Source organism: Coenobita brevimanus, chromosome 52 (genome assembly GCF_032717465.1).
Source record: "Coenobita brevimanus isolate Jiangsu-jjx chromosome 52, ASM3271746v2, whole genome shotgun sequence".
In the NCBI taxonomy this organism is placed as follows: domain Eukaryota; kingdom Metazoa; phylum Arthropoda; class Malacostraca; order Decapoda; family Coenobitidae; genus Coenobita; species Coenobita brevimanus.
The window spans coordinates 22,534,019-22,557,884 of record NC_137005.1 but is presented as its reverse complement, the minus strand read 5'-3'; the positions used below and the strand labels follow the sequence as shown (position 1 = coordinate 22,557,884).

At 42.2% G+C, this 23,866-nt stretch overlaps 1 protein-coding gene across 1 annotated transcript in view; it reads left to right on the top strand.

Annotated features, from left to right (window-relative positions):
* Positions 1–23,866, top strand: part of LOC145400507 (patched-related protein 9-like) — a 524,238-nt gene that overhangs the window by 424,714 nt on the left and 75,658 nt on the right. Inside the window, exon 13 of the mRNA XM_080273031.1 lies at positions 14,088–14,241. Within this exon, the coding sequence (XP_080129157.1) occupies positions 14,088–14,241 (154 nt within the window). The remainder of the gene's footprint in view (positions 1–14,087; positions 14,242–23,866) is intronic.

Sequence of the window (23,866 nt, the reverse complement as noted above, 5' to 3'; positions counted from 1 at the left end):
GGCTTAAGCATCTCATAGGCAGTGCTGGTGGAGATGCAAGCTAAGGCAGGAGTTTAAAGTGGAGGGACTGTAAGAAGATGTTCTGGAAAGAGGTGAAGAGAGTAAGACAGGGTGGAAGTGAGGTTAGCAGGGGAGTGAAAGATAAAAATGGTAGATTATTAGTGGAGAAGGGAGAAAAAGTGAGCAGATAGAGAGAACACTTTAAGGAATTGTTGAACATAGAGGATGAAAGTAATGAGAGTATAAGTGGCTGGGGAATGGCTGGGAGAAGGAGGGAGGTGAGAAGACAGGAAGAAATCAGTAGGATAGAAGTTGTGGAAGCAATGAAGAAAGTTAAATCGTGGAAAGCCCCAGGAATTGATGGAGTGTGTGGTGAAATGCTGAGGCATGGGGGAGAGATAGTAGTAGAATGGATGTGGAAGATGTGCAGATTGGCCTGGGAGGAAGGTAAAGTTCCGGAGGATTGGAAGTCAGGTATAATTATTCCCTTGTACAAAGGAAAAGGGGAAAAAGAAGTGTGTGGTAATCATAGGGGTATTTGTCTTCTTAGTATAATAGGAAAAGTGTATGGTAGGATACTTATTGACAGAGTTAGAGAAAGAACAGAGAAATTAGTTGGAGAAGAACAGGGAGGCTTTAGGAAGGGATGAGGTTGTGTAGATCAGATATTCATTCTTAGCTCTTTAGTGGAAAAGTTTCTAGAGAAGGGAAAGAAGTTGTATGCGGCTTTCATGGATTTGGAGAAAGCATATGACAGGGTGGATAGACAAGGATTGTGGAAAGTGTTAAGAATATATGGAGTAGATGGGAAGTTGTTGAATGCTGTGAAGAGTATGTACGATGGTGCTAAGGCTGCAGTGCGTGTGGATGGTGAACTAAGTGAATTTTTCTCTTTGAAAGTTGGGTTGAAACAGGGATGTGTCATGTCTCCATGGTTGTTCAATCTGTATATGGATGGGGTAATAAAAGAGGTACAAGGTAGGGTAGTAGATGTTGGAGTGGCCCTGGTGAGAGAGGATAGTGTTTGGAAACTCCCTGTACTGTTGTTTGCAGATGATACTGTGTTGTTGAGTGAAGACGAAGGGGAGCTGCAAGGCTTGGTGGATGAGTTTGGGAGAGTGTGTAAGAAACGGAATCTAAAGGTGAATGTAGGGAAGAGTAAAGTGATGGTCTTTGAGAGAGGTGAAGTCAGTGAATGTACAGCGAGGTTAGATGGTGAGGAATTGTAAAATGTGAGTACATTTAAGTACTTGGGAAGTGTGATGAGTAAGGATGGAGGTTTGGAGGGTGAAGTGCTTGAAAGGGTACAACAGGGAAGAAAGGTTGCTGGTTCTTTGAAAGCAGTGATAAGAAACAGGGAAGTGAGCATAGAAGTGAAAAAGTTACTACATGACAGTATTGTGATACCAGCTCTAACGTACGGAAGTGAAGCTTGGACGTTGTTGGAAGGACACAAGTCAAGAGTGAGAGCAGTGGAAATGAATTATTTAAGAGGAGCCTGTGGAATCACATGGAGAGACAGGCTGACGAATGAGGATATAAAGGAGCGTTGTGGTGTGGATGTGGATGTAATAGGAAGCGTTATGAGGAACACACTGAGGTGGTTTGGCCATGTGGAGAGGATGGAGGATGAAAGACTGACGAAGAGAGTGTATGTGAGTGAGGTGGAGAGGGGAAAAGGGAGGGGGAGGCCGAGGATGAGATGGAGGGATGGGGTGGAGAGGTATATGAGAGAGGTGGGTGTGAGTTGGGAGCAGGGCAGTGAAATGGCGGGGGACAGGGCGACTTGGAGGGGATTTGTTTGTGGCCACCCCAAACGGGATTGAGGCGTCTGGCAATAGATAGATAGATATATTTAAGGTGAGCCTCGTACCTAATAATGAGGTCACAAAATATTTGCGATGTTATCCTAATGTTTTGTGATGTTGGCTGTATACATCAAAGGATGAAGATTTCTCGGTTCTACATATATGTACGAATATTTCTTGATTTATGCTTTTACTCAAACACTCCCAGTGGTCACCAGCAAAGGTACTAAAAGAAGAAAAAAAGTTATTTCACCAGACAGTCGCTGCCTGTGGCACGACATGATCTACAAATCAAAACACCCACATGTTTTCTCGTGGCTCCCACTAGCAAGATTTTGTGCAACTTGCACCCTTGTTTCTCGTTATCTTCTTTCTTGAGTCCGATTTGCAGTCATCCACGGCACATGTAAAGTGTCATATTGACTGCTGACAAATTCTGTTGACAAATGCTCGTATGTCAGGCACCTTGGAGCTCTGGAGCCGAGACCGCATTCTGTATCTTTTTACAGCAGACAATCTACTGATTTGACATGATTGCAATCTCCATGACATTACGATGGTGTGAGTTCATAAAAATAGTAAAGACATATAGTAACTAAACTAGCTCCGTAGTCGTACTGATCGTTATTTACCCTGTACATAACAGATATGTGGTAGGTGGGGAAGCTCACCATCCACTCACTCGATGTATTGCTGCTGTCGGGTGTCTACCCTTTCCTCTCCTCCATCCTTCGTTCCTTTCATTCTCTTCTGTCTTTCGTTCCTTCATTCTCTCCTCGTCCTGCTGCCTACGGGTGACTTTACGCTCCCTCTTCTGTCTTTCTTTCCTTCATTCTTTCCTCTTCCTTCTGCCTGTGGGTGACTCTGCACTGAGTGACAAGCCAAATGGTTTACTGTACACCAGGAAACATTTTACTACGCTGGGTGGTAACCATATGACCATATTTTGGCGCCTGGTGGTTTAGTGGGTAATTACGGCGCACCAATCGGATTGACCTGGTGAAGGTTTATATCCAAGGGGTGGTTGGGGTTTATTGCTCACGTAACGCCACTCAGGGATGAGTGAGGCTGGTCACTCATCTTAAATGCCAGGACCAACTTGCCTATCCCCGGGCTCCTACGCTCCTCATGGGGAAACATAGGATTGGACGATGAATAGATGGATACATAACAGATTCTAGCATTGGTTATAATGACTGATATTTGTGATATATAAGCAGTTTTACGCATATTACCACTAAATACTTTAGGCATACAGTATATAAACTATTATTGTATTTGCTTCTCAGAGGGTGAAATGCTCCTGCGTATGAGGTGACAGGTGTCATAGACCCTTTCCCGAGTTTGTTTCTTTGCCACTGCGATCTCTGTCCATAGGAACCGTAGTCCCTTTGACGATGTTTTTTCTTTTAATACCTTTGCTGGTGACTACTGGGAGTATATATTTGAATAAAAGTATAGATCAAGAAATATGTGTAAAACCGATAACCGATAAATCTTCATCCCTTGACATACATAGGCAACACCTTACTAAACATTCAAACAACACAAAGTATTTTGTGACCTCATTATTACACCGGACACTCCTTCAGTGAATGAGAAAAATGTGCACATAATATTATTATGATAAAACACCCGCATGTGAGCACGCTGCATTGCCCGCAAGATAAAATTGGAAAATGTGCTGCCAGATTCCCTGGTTAAAATTTCCCCAGAGCTGAGGGGCCAAATTCCCCAAACTGAAAAGAAATTCCCAATTTTTTTTACTTCCGTTTGTAATTAATATTTTTTTGTAACGAGTTGTAGTTGTAATTAACTCTTTTATACATAACTGATATGTTGTGGGAAAAGAGAAGCATTCATTGTAAATTGCACGCTATAAGGTCCTTATCCACCACACCTGTTCATAATATTTTATGCAGAACATAGAATTCTTGTTCTAGTTGTGAGCATCAACTCACACTGATCAATTTATACTCATACAGTAATATGGGGGGGGGGGGATTACGGGAACTGGAATAATGAAAGAACAATATATCACATAAGTTGGTTTGTCGTTGGTTTATTACATATAAACTTAATGCTTAAGAAATAAAGTAATCTTCAGTCATGAATATCGTAGCGCCTTGCTGGCAACTATAAACCTTTTCATTGTACTACTTAGTCTTACCATTTTCCTATAACATATAAACCTATATAATTTTTAAATTTATAAGTGGAGGACATTCTGTTCTGTCCTGTTTCCAACTACGTACACACACCATCATTAAGCACTCAAGTTAATTCTGACATTTTACAATAACATGCTTTTAACCGGTAGCTACTGTCATTTATAATCATATCATTCTGAATCGCTGTTTATCGTCATACATTTCTGATCTCATACGTCTAATAAGGGTGTCGTCAACAGGGAAATTGAAACAAGAATCTTCGTTCAAACAGCGCTAAGAATGCAGTAATCCAACTAATTTTTTTGTTGACAGTGAACTTCTCTGTTTTGTTTTCATATTGATTACCTCCTAGAGGGGGATGTGATTACCCCAGTTTAGGGTAAATTATCCCAGAATGGCAGCACGGGAGTCCTTGTTGTCTTACCAGTGGAGCGCGCTAGTTGCTGTCTTATTCCCGTATACTGTATGTCTGTTTAGTTTAGTCCATGTCAGTTAATAATAGAACTGACAAGTTGCTTACAAACTACACAGATGCCAAAAGGGCATTGTCACCATGAATGAAGGATGTTGTAATTACAAAGTATAATAAATACTTTGTACTGTTAGCTTTTTTCCTTGAAAATCTCATTTCCTTACATAACCAGTTATCGTAAATGCTACACGATAAGTTTTTTCATGAAGTATTACGTAACTGTAAAGAATGATATTTGGTTCACAATGAAAATTCACCAAATTTTGAAGGAAAATCTAATTCACAGTAAAAATTTCCCGAAATCGGACCTGAATTTCCCATTTCCCCATCAACACCAAGAATTCCCCAAATCTGTGGAAAATTCCCCAAGTCTGGCAGCACTGGGGGAAATTAAAAATTCTGGCGGTATGTAGTATCTGTGCCTTATGTGTATGCTGCTGTTGAGAAAACGTATCTTACAGTGTTAATTTGTGAGCATGGAAGTGAAAAAGTTACTGCATGACACTATTGTGATACCAATTCTAACGTATGGAAGTGAAGCTTGGACCTTGTTGGAGGGACAGAAGTCAAGAGTGAGAGTTGGGGAAAAGAGTTATTTGAGAGGAGCATGTGGAGTCACATGGAGAGACAGATTGACAATTGAAGAAGTGAAGGATTGTTGTGGTGTGGATGTGGATATGATAGGAAGCCTTAGGAGAAACACACTGAGGTGGTTTGGCCATGTGGAGAGGATGGAGAGTGCAAGACTAACGAGGAGAGCCTATGTGAGTGAGGTGGACGAGGGGAGAGGGAGGGGAAGGCCAAGGATGAGATGGAGGGATGGAGTGGAGAGGTATATGAGAGAAGGGGGTGTGAACTGGAAGCAGGGCAGTGAAATGGCTGGGGACAGGGCAACCTGGAGGCGATTTGTTTATGGCCACCCCTTACAGGATTAAGGCTTCTGGCAATAGAGAGATAAATAGATAGATTGATCATTGCCTAAATTTATTTATGTAACATAATTATTAACGTGATATACTCTATTTTATTCGATATGACGTGATGAAGGTACAGATTTTAAGTTTTCATTGAATGTCTGTCAGTGCAGTGACCGAAGCAATCTGAAACTGTCATCACTCAGGGCGACTATACAAAACCGTTGGTGTTAGCATTAATATAACAGCATGGTGGTTCCAAGCCAACGTGAGCGTTACAGTAAATTGATTCGTTTAAACACTGACTTCTAGGAACTGTGGTTTCTGAAATAGCCTTGTGGAAACCTTAATCCCTTGAAGTCGATTGGTTATTCTAAATTTTAATCCTGCCATCACCAGACGCCTTTACTAATCTCAGGATATACTTTTCAAATTCATGGGGCTAAATATAGCCTTCAATAACCGCACCAGTACAAGAGGTCTTTCTTAAGTTAAATGAAAACGTCAGGAAGTGGAGAGTTAAACTGTTAGGTCGTCATCATAGTGAGGCGGTTAATATGAAAACACTTGGGTGCCTTCATATCAGCCAAAGTATATCAGGTTCTGCAAGACCCACCTGCGTGTCATAGTGTGTACCACTAATAACACTACACTAGGCCCAGCTTGAGCATGAGTACGGTATGGACTCAGTGTTAGTGCCCAAGTGAGGGTATGTGTTTGTATAATGTTGCGCGTTGCTGTAGTTTCGGGCTGTCCGGAGACCTTGTAGGTTATGCCCAGAGTCAAATACATTAACACTTTACCTATGTTCACTCCCAGATTAATAAAATCGTCTGGGATTAGGTTAGTTGGAACAAAATACTAGCAGGTCTGTAGTCAGGCTTTTCGAAGGGTGGGGGGGGGGGCGGGTCTTTTCTGCTGAATCTGGACTTCCGTAGCAACCGGCTGCTGCATGCTTGCTGTGAGGCTGTGGGTGTATGCATAAGCGACGTTGACAAGCAGCACAAAACTTCTGAACAATGGAGAGTGATGATTTTTGCACTGATATTTAAAAACAGACCTTGAAAAAGTGAATCTTTAGGCAGGTGGAGAGGTTGTCCGACCCTTTCGCCCCCCTCCTCCCAATGGCTGCAGTCCTGACTAGAGTTGTCCTGACCGTAGAGGGTCTATGATGACTATAAGAACTCTGAGGCTCCTATGGTTCACTCTCAGCTGAATAAAATAATCTGGCGTTAACTGTAACTTGATATTTGTGTTGCTCCGGATCATGAGGGGGTTGATGGTGAAATATTACTACTTTCGGGTTTTGACTCACTTCCAGCTGAATAAAATCGTCTGTCATTAGTTGGAATAAAATACTTCAATGTCCCGCCACTGTAGGTCGTCGTAATAGCTGGCAGAAGGACACCCGATGTCGTTTGGCCACTTTCTGGGCGGTGTGTCTGTGGCAGACACTGCGGGTGGTAGGGAGAACCTTTGTCTACAACGTGAGCCAATAGTACGGGGTATTCATTTCCAGTTTTTCCCCAGCATACTCACCCTAAAAATTTTGCGTCAAAAAAATGTTCGATTCCGACCTCAAAGAGACGAGGCCCTTAGTTGGAATAAAATATTATATACTGTCTCGGTAAATGACACTGTTAATATAAACTGTATTGTGTCAGGGGTGGGATTCTCAGACATTATTATGTACTATCGATTCCCCTTCGTAGCTTTTTTTTTTTTTTTTTTTTTTTTGCAGGAAAAACCAGAGACATGGAAAGATTCTGCACTCTCCAATCTTTGTTTTTCCTGCAGATATTTTTCCTCGTAACTGAGACTGGTTACTATAGAGCGAACAAAATACAACGGGTGAGCTACGGTCTCGCTATCCTTTCGGCAAAGTACAAACCTGCATTACGAGAGGAAGCTGATCGTGAGTTTATTCGTGAACTTACATGTTCATCGCACCATCCTTTTCTCAGTTCTTTATCAGACGTTTTTAATTACACTAAGCTACGCGTTTCTAATGGGAGGGGTTAGATGTGGTGTTCATTAACCTTTTACTACTATAGGTCTGTCTTCAGTTAATATATAATCGTCTGAGCCCAACCTTAGTGAAATAAAAGTAGTCATCGGATTGAAGGGATATCATATTCGGGCTGGTATGATTCTCTTCTAGCTAAATGATGCAGTGTATTGCTGCCTCCAATGATATGTTAGAATAACCATGACAGTGGTGAAATAACCTGTGATGTGGTACATGGTTAAACAGTTTTGTCCGATTGCCTAATTTTAGTGCATTCTTGTTGCAACCAAGCAATTTTCACTTACTATAGGTATGATCTCTGTTAGTGAATGGACTAATTCAGGCTAAATCTAACCCTGCCATTTTGAAAAGTGAATAAAACAATCTTAAGGTAACAAGAGAGAGCTAGAAAACGTAATGGAATTGAAGAGAATCCTTGGGGACGTGCCCCAGCATGCTCGTATGCATTTTCCAGGGAGGAGCGAGGACACAAAAGAAAAGCAGGGAATTATCTGAATATGTATTTGTGTGTGTGCGTGTGTGTGTGTGTGTGTGTGTGTGTGTGTGTGTGTGTGTGTGTGTGTGTGTGTGTGTGTGTGTGTGTGTGTGTGTGTGTGTGTGTGTGTGTGTGTGTGTGTGTGTGTGTGTGTGTGTGTGTGTGTGTGTGTGTGTGTGTCGACAAACCTTTGAGTACTCTCTTTTTTTGTTCATGTGATGAGTGCGTTCTATCACTTTCCGTCACCTGGCAATCTCCCGGCTTCCTCTTAGTTGGTCTAGCCGGCAAGATAAAAATACATGGATCCCAAGAAATCCTATGGGCTGTAGATGGACCGACCATATCTTTGTTACTGACACTTTGAACAACAAAAGTCTGCTTCCACTCCTAATTAGTACACAAGTTTGTTCTCCCGTACCAGTCGCCCACCACATCTCCAAGTGACAAGCTCCTACCTCTCACACTCACATTTTGTATGCCCCGCCATGTATATGGCCGGGACATACAGTGTTGGTCATGTTCGTTTTTCCGTCTTTCCGTCCTTCCGTCTGACCATCCCGTTTTGCATTTTGCTCATTTCCGAAGTTGTTAAAGATATCTTCATTAAACTTGATACACAGGTACATATTGGTGAGAGCATTTCAACCATGTCAGAATCTGATGACTTAGACCTTCGGTATGACCTTGGCCTCACATTTCTTGATTGGCGTTTAGCTTATTTTCTTGATAACCCACAGCGGGGCATTCATGTCCTATGGACATATTTCTAGTTACTTCATGTGAAGTATGTTTAATTACACGAAGCAAACAATAACGGCAGCGCCTTCTATAAATTGCAAAAAATGTTACATATTTCGTTTTTCTTAAAAAGAAAGAAAATTGACAAAATAATCAAAGGGATTACAGACATAATGTTCTGTTTTTGAATAATGATTATTACTGCTGCATATGATTTATGGTCATGTGATATTATTAGAGCGTGATAGTGTATGATAGGTTCTGGGATGAGCTGGGTGAAGTAGTAGGAGAAATGACCGGGAGTTATAAAATGTTTGTAATGGGCGATATAATTGCGAGAATAGGCACCGGTCCTGAGAATGATATAATGGGTAATAATGGAGTACGAGGAGAGAATGATAATGAGAAGCGACTGAAGGATATGTCAGGAAGGGAGGTTGTACATTTGTAATTCTTATTTTAAACACAAGGATGGTATAGGGGGAATAGAGGTCATGTTCAAAGGAGCCTGATTGATTACTTGCTCGTAGAGAAATCGATGCTGGATAGTGTTGCTGATACGAGGGCAGTGAGAGGACGATGTGGAGGCTTGTCAGATCACATGATTGTGGTATGCAAGATCAAGCTGAGAGGAATGAAGTGGACCAAGAGAGAGAGGAGCTGTCAGGGAGAGAGACTGAAAATCGAGGAGCTGTGGATCAAAGAAATGGCAGATGAAAATAGGGCCAAAGTAGGGGAGGAGTTTGAATCAGTGAATTGGAATGAAATAGATACGGACAGCTTGTGGAATGTATATAGGGATTGCTTAGTTAAGAATGCTAAAGCAGTGTGTAGTGTGGCAAGAGTTATAACAAAGAAGAAAGGTAAGCCATGGTGGGGTGAAGAGGTTGAGAGAGCAGTGGAGGAAAAGAAGAAGTGACTAGAGTAGATACAGGACTAGTGTTCAGTTGAAATAAGAAATTAATATATTCAGATGAAGAAGCACGTAAAGAAACTAATGAAGAGGAAAATAAGGAGGTAAATGATGATCTAGGAAGAAAAATGAATGCAAGTTACTGTGAAAATAGAATGTTATTCTGGAGAGAGATGTGGAAAGGTAGAAGTAACAGTGGAAAGACATGTGAAAGTGTGAATGATGTAAATGGTAGATTATTAACCCATAGGACTGAAGGAAGGAGCAGATGGAAAGACTATTTTGAAAGTCTGATGAATGGGAATGGAGAGAACAGGGCGACTGTTAATATGACTGGTTTTCGAGGTGTGCGGAGAAGGCCTACAGTGCCAGGAAACGTGACACTCGCAGAGGTGAAGAACATGGTGAAGCGACTAAAAAATGGGAAAGCAGCTGGGGATGATGATGTGCATGCAGAGATGATTAAGTGTAGTGGAGACAGCGGAATGAAGTGCATGTTGGAGATATGTAAGAAGGCTTGGGTGAGTGAAACTGTGCCAGTAGAGTGGAAAAAGGCAGTGATTGTACCATCATCATCATCATCGTCATCATCATCCGGACCTCCTTTCCCACCCAAGGGCAGGGTGAGGAGTAGCAATGTCCAGACAGCACAAAACTTTCCCATTTCAAATAGGCCACACTTCATTCATTCATCATTCAAGCCCCCGGAATCCTGGCTCTACCGGATACGCCAAAAACATTCACCACACTCTGCAGTTTCACACAAACGTATCCGATTGAGTCAATCTGGACGCTGCCAAAATCCCTGATCATGTACTTCTCCTCACAACATTCATCCAGCCAGCTCGATCTCTTGTCAGTTCCCTAGCCTCACCGACTTCCAAACTTCTCTTCCTCAAACACTCATCCACCATTTGTACAAAAATAAAGGTGAGCGAGGTGAGTGCAAGAATGATCGTGGCATAAGTCTGTTGAGTGTTGTTGTGAAAGTATATAGAAGAATTAATATGGAGAAAGTAAGACAGATAGAAGTCCTAGTGAGTGACGAACAGGGTAGCTTTAGGAGTGGCAGAGGATATGTGGATCAAATATTTGCAGTGAGACAGATAGTGAAGAAGGCGTGTGAGAAGGACTATAAGGTGTTTATGGCATTCCCAGCATACGACAAAGAGGACAGAGAAGGATTGTGGAAGTTTTTGCTCCTGTACGATGTAGATGGTAAGCTGCTTTAGTGCCGCCAAAAGTTTTTATGGTGGTAGTGAGGTATGTGTAAGGGTAAATGGGCATCTAAGTGATTGGTTCACGATCAGTGTCGGTGTGCGACAAGGTTGTGTGATGTCCCCATGGCTGTTCAATATATATATGGATGGGTTGATGAGAGACGTAAAAACACGAGCAATGAAGAGAGGGATGGCGTTGGTAAAGAATGGTGATGGATGGAATATCTCAAATTTGTTTTATGCTGATGATGCAGTGCCACGTGCAAATACCAGACAATAACTTGGTAGACTAGTGCAGTTTTGTAGATGTCTGTGAGCGTCGTGTCGTGAGAGTAAATGTAGAAAAGAGTAAAGTGATGGTTATTGAGAGAGAAGGTGACTCTCAGTGTGATGTTACAGTGAATGTAGAGAGACTGGAACTGGTGGGAGAGCTCAAATACCTGGGTACAGTGATTGAAAAAAGAGAGGAAAATGTGCAAAAGAAGTGGACAGTAGAGTGACACAAGGAAGGAAAGTAGCTGGTGCTATGAAGGCCTTGATAAAAAACAGAGGCTTGAGTGTTGCAGCTGCACGAGGTTACACGAAAGAGTGTTAGTACCAACTTTAACTTACGGATGTGAGACTATGGTGTGGCATGAAAATGAAAAGTCAAGAGTAAGAGCAGTGGATCTGGGAGTGCTGAAGAATGTATGTGGAGTACAGAGAGTGGATAGGATATGGAATAATGTGATTCGTGAAAGATGCAAAATGGGGAAGTCTGTGGACACCAGAATCGAAAAGAGTGTACTGAGATGGTTTGGTCATGTATAGAGAATGGATGACAACAGAGTGGTGAAAAAGGTATATCTGAGCGAATTTGAAGGAGGAAGGAGGCGAGTTAGGCCAAGAAGGAGGTGGAGGGATATGGTGGATGAGTGTGTGAGGAAGAGAGGTATGGAAGTTCGTGAGGCTATGTGACTAACACGAGACCGAGCTGGATGGATGAATTTTGTGCGGAGAATGGTATAAGAAGGGATTTAGCACCCCTTTTGAACATGACACAGTTCGGATTGACTCTGTCAGATAGGTATATGTGAAGCTACAGCAGGTGGTAAATTTTTTTTTATCCTATCGGATGGAGCCAGGATTCCGTGAGCCCGAATGATAAGTAAATGAAAACGTAGCCCATAGAACTGGGCAAACTTAGGCTGTCTGGACGTTGCAACTACTCACCCCGCCCTAGGGTGGGAAAGGAGGTCGGGATGATGATGATGATGATAGTGTCCATGACTATCAACTAGTGATTATATTTATTACTACGGTAATGGGATAGTTCTTATGATCATATGGTGATGCTTATGACTATGTGGCAGTGTCAACGACCGTGGGATGTTTATGACCATCGACACATTGTGCTAATTATGACCATGACAATTTAATGGTGTTTGTGATCGTGTGTTTACGACCATGTGGTGTTATGGACCATGTGGTGGCGTTTATGACAATGACAATGTGATGATGCTTTATGACCATGCTCGTATGCTTGCATTTTTGGTCATATGTTAATTATTTTATAACCGTGACTATAACCATGTGGTGGTGTCTATAACTGTTTGGTGAGGCTTATGATTATTGTTGTGTTTATGACCATGGGTGGGGTTTAAGACTAATGGCGTTATTTATGGTCATAATCATATGGAGGTGCTTAGGATCACATGATGGTAGTTAAGACCATATGGTGGTGGTTATGTCTTTATCAATCAATCAATCAATCAATCATTTCCTGTGGCACCCCACGGGATGCATAGGACCTCGATGAACTTGCTCCACCAATATTTGTCTCTTGCCATCTCCTTCAGGTCCCATCAACACTCCTCTCCTGCTTCTCTTTTCATTGTCCTCAACCAGGTTTCCCTCGGCCTACCTCTGCCTCTTCTTCCTCTAGTATGTCTTTATGGTGGTTGTAATGACAGTGTCCATGTAACAGTTGTTATGACCCTGTGGTGATGTTTAAGACAATGTGATGGTGTTGGAGGTCTTGTAATTGAGTTTATAATCTTCCTTATAGCGGTACTTATGATCACATTGCGGTTTTTATAATCCGACGATGTTCAGATACACTTATCTGTCCGATGCAGCCTTTTCTGCAAATAAGAAGTGTTAAGAACAACCTCAAATGTATTGTGTACAGGTGTATTGCTTATACGTCTTGTTTTAGTCGTGAACTGTATAAACACGTCTTGACAAACCCTCCACTGTTTTGCATAAAGATTATTTTAGAATCACACGATAAAGCAAAAGAGGGAGTGAAGATGTGGGTCAAACACAAATGGTGGAGCGACTGTCAAGAAAGTTAAGAACCGCTGGGCTGGAATTAACTGTGATGAGACAGATGATTAAACTAAAATGTGGTGCATCAAGTGATGGTGGGGGTGATGACTGCGGTACCACGTGAGGTGAGCTCCTGGTCCGAGAGTAGACTCAGACATACTTTGGTTCCTGCCGGGAGCAGATGAAGTTTGGTTTGTCTCACTTCCACCGTTGTTTTCTTGGGTTGTCCAGACTTAAGTGACCGTTAGGGGTAGGTATACTACATTATACTGACTTTGTTACCCCCGAGGCTGGAGAGGCCTCGGTGGGAGGTGCTGAGGAAGAAATACTGTATTTGTGTTGTATTTTCATTTGTGTCAAGCTGACATGTTTATTTTTGACAATCCTATGAGGATATTGCCTTTGCCCTAAAATTTGCCCAGAGATTTGTGTGTAGCCTATATTCCATTTATATTGTTTTATTAGCTGTGTACGTAGGTAGGATGTATTATTTTTTTTATGAGGACTTTTTGTTTTATGTTACACCTCTGAGTATAAATGGATGACTTAAAGGAGAAGAGGTTTGAATAATTATATATATATACTTGAATATTTGTAACCTATATCTGTGACAGAAGCAGCCTAATGACCCTCGTACAGCCGATAGGCATAAAAATTAGTTTACTACTACTACTACTACTGCTAATAATAATAATAAAGGGGTCGCACTGCACAAATGACAAAGCAAAATGGGTCGCAGAGAACCTGCAGTGGGAACCACTGATGTAGGGTGTGACCAGCCTACGTTAGCACCTGAACCCCATCTTGTTTATCCTTAAAGCCTGATACCTCTCCCAGATCCTTACCAGATAGTTTTATTCAGCTTAGAAGAGACATTCTGAACCCTCTTCACTATTAGAGCTCTACAAAGAGCTGAAAAAATCTTCTGGGGAGAGAAAGAGTTAAAAAACGAGTTATCAGATTGAAGGGATCAATATTTAGGTCTATAACCCTCTCTCAGCTGAATAAAATCATTAACATAAGCTGTGGTGCATCAGGTAGTAGTGGGTGTGGTAACTGCGGTATTGTTGGGAGTCAGCATCTGGGGTGTGACCAACCTTCGCCAGGACTTCAACCCCATCCTGTTCATCCCACCATCATCCTACCTCTCACAGTTCCTCACTAGGCTCTTTGATATGTACCCTCAAGCCGGTAAGTCATAAGGATCATAGTCTATGCACCGTATTCCGATGTTATAAGGGGGCTTTTTAGAACGTTTTACTTTGCAATTTATATTCCATAGTAAACCTGTTTTTCCTTTATATTTTCTTACATTTGAATTTAACAGCAAAATAGTGTTTAAGCGAGATTTTCTACTTAGGTAGTCTGTAAGTTTCTCATTGATTCCTGACGCTTACCATAGTTCCGGGACGAGTCAGAGTTGCCAGTTTGCCTGCTGTTTGTGAGCATAGTTGTTTTGTAAGTTATGCATTAACTTTTGTGCTCTCCAGTTTGCTTGCTGTTTATGAGCATAGTTGTAAGTTATGCATTAATTTTTGTGCTCTTTTTCTTTATAACGTTTTCTGTGCTTGTTTGTTAAATTATGTAATTTAAGTTTGTATGCTAAATAATTTAGAGCGTTATGCAGTGTAAGAAAATGCTGGATATTTTGGATGTCTCTGATTTGGCAACTGTAGGTGCTAGAGTATAGCAGAAGCTTTGAGAGTAATGTAAGGCTATATAAAGGTGTGTGCAAAGTATTTAGCGAAACGTAAGAATGTGTTTTGGGCGTTCATGGATTTAGAGATAGCGTATGATAGAACTGATAGGGAGGCTTTGTGGACTGTTTTAACATTGTATGGACTTCATGGTAGGTTACTAAAAGGAGTGAAAAGTTTTTATGTAAATAGTAGAGCATGTGTGAGAGTGGGAAATACTGTGAATGAATGGTTTCCCGGGAAAGTGGGCCTGCAGCAGGGATGTGTGATGTCCCCTTGGTTGTTTAATATTTATATGGATGGTGTTGTAAGGGAGGTTAATGCAGGAGTGTTAGGTGGAGGTCTGAGTCTGGTGAATGTTGATGGTAGAGAGTGGCATCTGAAGCAGCTGCTGTTTGCAGATGATACTGCACTGGTGGCTGATTCAGAGGAGAGATTGAGACAGTTGGTAGAGGAGTTTGGAAGGGTGTGTGAAAGGAGGAAATTGAAAGTAAATGAGAATAAGAGTAAAGTGATGAAGTGTACGAGGTTGCTAGATGGTAGGAGTATGAATATAGTTTTAAATGGTGAGTTGCTTGAGGAGGTAGAGTGTTTTAAGTGTTTAAGGTCACATGTTGCTGTGGATGGAAGAATAGATGCAGAAGTGAAGTTTAGAATGAATGAAGTAGGAAAGGTGCTGGGAGGAATGAAAAAAGTGTTTAGATGTCGTTCACTTAGAATGGATGTAAAGAGAAGGCTGTATGAGGGCATTGTGGTACCGACTGCATTATATGGGGCTGAAACATGGAATATGGGTGTAGCAGAGACGAAAAGTTTTAATGTAATGGAGATGATGTGTCTGAGGAGTATATGTGGAGTGACACATATGGATCGAGTGAGAAATCATGAAGTGAGAAGGAGAACTGGAGTTGTCCGGGAGATGGCTGATCGAGTTGAGCAAAGGATGTTGCGATGGTTTGGGCATATGGAGAGAATGGATGAAAAGCAAGTGGTGAAAAAGATAACTGGATCAGATGTGAGAGGTGTAAGGCCGAGAGGAAGATCACGAATAGGATGGATGGACAGTGTGAAGAGGGTGATAGATGCGAGAGGGATGTCTGTTGAGCAAGGAAGAGTGGCTGTGCGTGATAGAAATGAATGGAGAGAAATTGTGAATGAATAAATGATGATGCATCCCTGAGGGGATATTCTTCCTCATTTGTCTGAACAGCTGATCAGGTCAGGTGCGGGTAAGGGGATGGGTCTATAATGATGTGGGAGGGGTAAACCAGCTCTGCTGTTGGGCCCTGCTGCGGATGTCACTGATTTCACTGCGCAGTTGACCCTCATGCGGTGTGGTGCAGTGAGGATCTGTCCCTTCTACCCTTTGGGGCTAAGATGCGAATGAATGTGTTTGAGTGGATGAGTAAATCGGGAGTGTGACGTCCTGTCTCACTTGGGGGAAGCAGCCTAGGTATATAGATAGATAAAGTTGGGAAAGAAACTAGAGCTGTGTCAGTCAGTTTTCAGTTCGGTTTGATTGTAGCGCAGTGTCAGTGCAGTGCAGTTTGTATATTTTAGGTACTTCTGAAAAAAGTGAAGTGTTGTTGGGAGTGATGGGCAGCGCAAACAAAGAAGGACCTTGCGCAAGCACAATGCACAATCCACAGTCCTCTACCTTGCGCAAGCGCAAGTGCGCAATCTGACAAATATTTAGGTTGCACAATGTCGCAAAGCACAAGTGCAAACCATTTACATATATTTGTGGGAATTACTGTAAAATATTGAGATATTTAAATTAACTGGCGTACTTACTTACTTTTATTTATTATTATTATTATTTTCTGATTTGTATTTTGTGCAAGTGCGCAATCTAATATTTAGCTTGTGCAATGTCGCTAAGCGCTAGCGCAAACCATTTGCATATATTTGTTGGAATTACTGTAATATATTGACTTATATAATTAAATTAGAATACTTACTTACTTTTAATTATTATTATTCTATCTATCTATCTATTGCCACTGGCCACAAACAAGCAACAAATCGCCTCCATGTCACCCTGTCCCCTGCCATTTCATTGCCCTGCTCCCAGCTCGCACCCCCCTCTCTCATATACTTCTCCACTCCATTCCTCCATCTCATCCTTGGCCTCCCCCTCCCTCTCCCCCCCTCCATCTCACTCACATACTCTTTCCTCGTTAGTCTCTCACTCTCCATCCTCTCCATATGACCAAACCACCTAAGAGTATTTCTCGTAATGCTTCCTATCACATCCACATCCACACCACAACGATCCTTCACTTCCTCATTTGTCAGTCTGTCTCTCCATGTAACTCCACATGCTCCTTTCAAATACAGTAACTCATTTATTTCCACAGCTCTCACTCTTGACTTGTGTCCCTCCAACAAGGTCAAAGCTTCACTTCCATACATTAGAGTTGGTATCACAATACTGTCATGTAGTAATTTTTTCACTCGTGGAAGTTCAAACAGAGGAGTGAGCGGGCTGCGAAGCGTAGGGACAGGGAAACAAAGGCTGTGATGTTGCCAGTTTTACTTTTATCTGCATTTTCGCAAAACGTTTTATTTAATAATTCAGTATAAACATAAATAGCATATGTAATTCCTTACAAAAATCATAAAAACATATTATTTAAATCAAATATCCACAGCCTAATAAATTATAAGGCTGTGGATATTTGATTTAAATATTATGTTTTAATGACTTTTGTAAGGAATTGCATATTCTACGTTTAATAAATAATGTATTTTTAATTTATTATTATTTACATTAATAATGATTTTTAAAAAAATATTAAAATACATTATCTCTGTTGAAGCATTTTTAGAAATGCTACTACCCTCTGTCCCTCCCTCCTCCCCCAGAACCCTCGCGACCCGCCCGAACCTTCCCCATCCCTTGTCCAGACATATGGGAAGCTCCCAAGACAACGTGTCCCTTGGACTGCACAGTGCACAATCCACAGGATGGGTGTGCAAGACAGGTGCACAAGCGCAAATTTAGTTGTGCAAGTGCCACTAAATTTGCACTTGCTCACCTGCCATTTCATGTGCGAAAGCGCAATATTGTGCGTGGTCTCGTTGGTGCGCAATGTTCAAACAATATTCACTGGAGCGCAACAGTGCACAATTGCACTTTGTGCAAGTGTTTGCGCATCTGCCTAGCACTGGTTGTTGTCAAACAGTGAGGTTACTGAAGTTTGTATATCATCGGTACTTGTGAAAAGAGTGAAATGTTGTCAAGCAATAAGTGTAATTGCAGTTAGTAAAGTGTGTATAGCTCCAGTACTTGTGAGAATAGTGAAGTGAAGTTGGGAAGCATTAAGTGTAATCATCTGGAAAATAAAGACTGAACTTAAGAAGCCAGTGTTTATTTATGACACCTGAGCCGATCCTGTGTACTGTGCACTGGAAGACTGCCTCTAGGAAGAACAACTCACTGGGCAATGTCCTTCCTATACTGGACTACTGCTGCTGGAGCCTGTGGCAATGTGGAACGGGGACGTAACACTGGTGTCAGGAGTGGGATTTTTAGAAAGTGCTGCAGTGAATCTAATCTTTGACATGGAGCAAGGGGGTGTGTAGACAAGGAGCCGAGCTGGGCAGGAGGAGGAGGAGGTGTCCCTGGCAGCAATTATGAAGCTGTTACAAGCTTCAAAGAATGAACTCAAAGAACAGTTACAGGCAAAGAATGAAAGACAGAAAGAGCTCATGGAACAATTACAGGCACAAAATGAAGAAATCAAAGAACAATTGCAAGCACAGATTGAAAAACTAGAGGCACAGTGTGAAGAACAAAAAGAACGATATGAACAACTTCAAGAGGCATTACAGGAGCAACAGAAGGAGTTACAACTGAGGATGCAAGGACAGCTAGATGCTTTCGTGAGGGAAATGAAGGAAGAACAGTAACAACTTAAGGAGGAAGTAGATTCCAAGCTAGAGCAGCAGATGTATGAGGTAAGCAATAATGTGATAGAGTGCAGACAGCATGTAGATGACCAGTTGATGCATGTAGAGACCAGTTCAAGTATGTAGACAGCCATTTGAAGATAATCTGTGACAGAAATGAGGCTGTAGAGAAATATTTTAATGCTGAGCTTCAGATTAGTGTGCAGGGAGCATAATTATGAAAGGAATGGACAGTGTATGGTGACTCTTGACGGATACCATGAGTCTAAAGTTAGCGGTACAGGGTTGAATAATCAGAATGCAGAAGTTTTAAGTCCTGGCCTTGATTATGATGCCGAAGTTTTTAGGCCCTAAATCAGTGAAATGTACGGCTATAATGAGGGTCCAATTAAAAAGAAACCTCGGGAATTGGATGGTATAGAATCATGGGAAGCTTACCATGCACAGTTTGAGTTACTTGCTGATCAGAATGGTTGGAATAATAAGCACAGGGCAGTGCAGCTTGCTACTAGCCTTGACGGTGCTGCAATGGAAATTCTGGGCCAGATATCAGTGATGGAGAACAGGTTTCAGTCCCTAGCAGAAGTGCTGGAGTGCAGATATGGGACACTATACCAGACTAAGGTGTAAAGAGCAAGATTCCAGAGCCATGTGCGGACTCGAGGAGAATCCCTATAGCAGCTTGCTCATGGCCTGGAAAGTATGGCATACAAGGCGTACCCTGGAACAGCACCTAATCTGTTGGCTTTTCTTCTGAGGGACCAGTTCATCGATGCTCTTGGTAGTGCAGAGGTGAAAGTGAAAGTGAAGCAGGCACAACCAAGAAGCATGCAAGAAGCACTAGCCAGGGCTCTAGAATTTGAGTCCTACGTTAGGTCCAGTACGTCCACTTTTCAGGCCGGTAGTGGTGCAGGATTCAAGGCAAGAAAGGGGCAGGTACTGGAAGTGGAAACTTTTGAAGGAAGGTGCTGGTACTGTGAAAAGCCAGGACATAGGAAAGTGGACTGCAACAAGTGGAAGAGAGAACAGGAGAAGATCAGAGGAGGTTGCTAGTTCTGCAGGATGCCAGGACATAAGAAGATCGATTTTTACAATGGGAAGAAGGAGCAAGAACGGAACAGTACAGGGAAATCCCCAATTGCAATAAACGGGTGTTGGACATATGGTGAGGTGGGACACTTCAGCTCTGAGTGTCCAAATGAGAAGGATGAGGGTAAATTAGTGAAGGCTGGTGACGAGAGGCAACAACCAGCCAGTTTTCCCAAGAAGCCCCACCACTGAGGAAATGCAGAAGAACCTTGATGAATAGTGTGTGAGAAGATGGAAGAACAAACGGCAAGCAGTATAGTAGAATAGGGAATCTTAGCAAGAAATGCTGCCATACTTTAGTGACAGGGCCAGCGTCAGATGAAGAAAACCAGAAGAGGATGCAGATGGAGGATGCAGATTTACAACCAGTGCTTGAGTGGCTGCAGGGGAGTACAGTTCGACCATCTTGGGAAGAGGTTTCTAGATTCAGCCCTGCAACCAAGAGCTATTGGAGTCAGTGGGACCTTCTTCGTTTGAACAACAGACTATTGGAGCATTGGTAGAGGACAGGCGATGGCTTCATCAAGTATTGGCAACTGGTGGTTCTGAAAAAAATGAGGTCAGGTATCTTGGATGAGTTTCATAACCAGATCATTAGTGGGCACCTGGGAGTGAAGAAAACTCTAAGTCGGCTGTGACAGAGGTTCTACCGGACTGGTATGTGGCATGTTGTTGAAGAGTGGTGTCGGGCCTGTGATGTATGTTGTGCCAAGAAGGGACCCAAGAAACGTGGTTGCACCCCTCTTCAGTTTGTACCAAGTGAGTGCACCAATGGAAAGTCGCGGTGGACATTGCTGGACCTCTGCCTCTCATTGAAAGAGGAAACCGATATATATGTGGCGCCATGGACTGTTTCACAAAAGGGCCAGAAGGCTATGTCATCCCTGATAAAGAAGCTGCGACTGTTGCTTAGTTGTTGGTTGGCCTGTTCTTCTGTTCTTTTGGGATGCCACAAGAGCTACATTCAGACTAGGGTAGAAACTTCCAGTCTGCTGTGTTCCATGAGTGCTGCAAGTTACTGGGGATCAAGAAGACCAGGATGACCCCACTAAGGCCGCAGTCAGAATGGATGGTGGAGAAATTCAGCTGGACACTAGGACAAGAACTGGCCAAGTACTGCTTAAAGGGACAAACGGAATGGGACCAGTAATTACCTGCATTGCTTATGGCATATCGGTCTGCATCCCATGAGTCTACTGGCTACAACCCGGCAAAACTGATGTTGGGCCACAAGTTACACTTAGCCGTTGACATGTTAATGGGAAGACCACCTGGTGAAAAGCTGCCTACAGTCACCTCCAGCTAAGTGAAGCATCTTCGAGAAAGGCTGGCTGAGGTACATCAAGTGCAATGGGATTTTAAGTTTTCAGGAGAGATTATAAAATGCAAGTATGATGCCAAGGCAAGTGAATCGAGCTTCAGGGATGGTGACCAAGTTTGGTTATACAATCCTCAACAGAAGAAGGGACAGTCACCAAAGCTGCGGAGCGCATGGGACGGGCCTTACACTGTGTTGGACCACCTATCAGACGTAGCATGTCGGATTCGGGGAGGCAGGAAGTCTCGCCTTAAGGTGGTACATGTGAACCATCTGTGGCCATACCATGGACGAGGACAGTACAGGTGGGACTTCTCCGTGGAATCGTGCTCTCCCGCAGCCGACGATGTTCGACCAAGGAGCTGAAGTGCAAGAGGATGGAGACAGTTTCCCGAGGGAAGAAGTGAATCAGGAAGAGGACCAAGACCTTCCAGGAGGAGTGAACTGTGTGGAGGAGCAAGGACGTCGTCGGAAGCAGAATAGCAGAAGACTTGATAAGGTGAAGGAATATTTTGTGTATAGTTAGATGTTTCATTAGGATTAATTATGTCTGTATACATTGTGTAGTTTTATCGGGACGACAAAGAACTAGGGAGGGGGTAGTGTTGAGAAGCAAGATTTTCTAGTAAGGTAGTTTGCAAGTTTCTCACTGATTCCCGATGTTTACCGTAGTTCCGGAAGGAGTCAAGAGTTACCAGATTGCCTGCTGTTTGTAAGCGAAGTTGTTTCGTAAGTTATGCATTAATTTTTGTGCTCTTTTTCTTTATAATGTTTTATTTATGTGATTGTTTATTACATTATGTAATTTAAGATTGCATGCAAAATAATTTAGAGTGTTATGTAGTGTAAAATAAACACTGGATATTTTGGATGTCTCTGATTTGGCAAGTGAAGGTGCTAGAGTATAGCAGAAGCTTCGAGAGTAATGTAAGGATATATGAGGATGGGGAAGAAACTAGAGCAGTGTCAGTCAGTTTTCAGTTTAGCTTGAGTGTAGCGCAGTGTCACTGCAGTGCCGTTTGTATATTTTTGGTACATGTGAAAACAGTGAAGTGTCGTTGGCAAACAACGAAGTGTTACTGAAGTTTGTATATCGTCGGTACTTGTGAAAAGAGTGAAATGTTGTCAAGCAATAATTGTAATTGCAGTTAGTAAAGTTTGTATAGCTCCAGTGCTTGTGAGAATAGTGAAGTGAAGTTGGAAAGCATGAAGTGTAATTTTTTGGAAAATAAAGACAGTGAACTAAAGAAGCCAGTGTTTATTTACGACGCCTGAGCTGATCCTGCGTACTGTACACTTACTATACACTGGAAGACTGCCTCAAGGAAGAACAAGTCACTGGGCAACGTCCTTCCTATACTGAACTACTGCTCTTGGAGCCTGTGGCAGTGTGGGGTGGGGACGTAACAATAGGCTTCATTTATAAAATAGAATACTCTTTTGCCACATGCAGAAATAAGCCTTCATCTCAAGCTTCTTTTCTGCTCCTTTTAGAACTGCTGCTGTACACTGCTGCTTTTCTTATTTTCTGTCCTGTTAACTACTTTTTGCCTTCTATTCATCATTAATCAGAGCTGCACATCCAGCCTGATTCACTCATACGGTGATAACTCCACCTTTCACAATTCCTCCCACTTCTAACTGCCTCCATCACAGCATTGCTTCAGCAATCAAGGGATGAGGTTATGCCACACCAAATTTCTTACCTGGCTATCATTATTATCTGGGGTAATGGAAATCTTGTTGTTTTTAATTATTTAAAAATTAGTTGCAACATCTTTCGATCCTTCCAAAGCTTACGCAGGAACGTCCCATAATATTCACCAAAATGGAGTTCAGTCCTCCATCATCTCGGGACCTTTCATGAGAAGATCATTGTTACCTCCATTGCAAAATCCCATCCCAAGAGATTAGGTATGCTAACCGACTCTGTCCACAGCTGCTCAGTTTGTACAGGCATCCTATTTACTGGGTAGAGTATAACATACTTTTTGTGGGGGGGGGGGCCGCCCCACATAAGCACGGTTCAGTCAAAGGCTCTTCGTCCCAGATCTACTTTTCTTATTGACTGCCTTCAACCTCTCTCTTCAACGCAGTTTTGCATCTTTACCTCTGTACTGTCGTTGTTTCAATGGCCACACTGCCTCTGAACTTTCTGCTTGCAAACATCCTCCACTGCTGTGGGCATATAGCACCCGATTGGCAGCAAACTCTCACTCTTTTTCTGACCATCTCTATAATGCGAGAGTTAACCGATACTTTCAGTCATTTATGCAACAGGTCAGCTGTAAAACTACCTTCAGTGTGCATTTCCCACTGCCTGTGACCCCTAACCTGTAACTCGCAATTTGTCTATGCATTTCGAATTGAACTTTCTTTTGTTCTTTATTTTTTTCTTGGAAAGAAAAACTGTTTGGACTTCCAGCCTTTGCCTGTCTTTTCTTTGCATAAAAAGTCTCCTTAGTCGACGAGAAGACGGGTCGAAGTGGTGTTGCAGATTTTGAAACACCCCATCTTTAGCAATTTATTTTCTCATTATAGGTCATTATCCTCCTCTAGGATTGTGTTGTTGACGCCAACTGTGCTGATAATGAACAGATGATAAACAACATGCAAATGAATCTTAAAGTCTGATATGTACCATGATTCATTAAGAAAGAGTTATTGCGAAGCCTCATGTGCCATATTCAGTACAATACGACCCTGAATTTCACTGCTTATGGTATAATTAAGTAAAGAGTGAATATTGATGAGATGTAGCTTGGGTTTTTGCCAGGCTAAAGGGACCACTGATGCC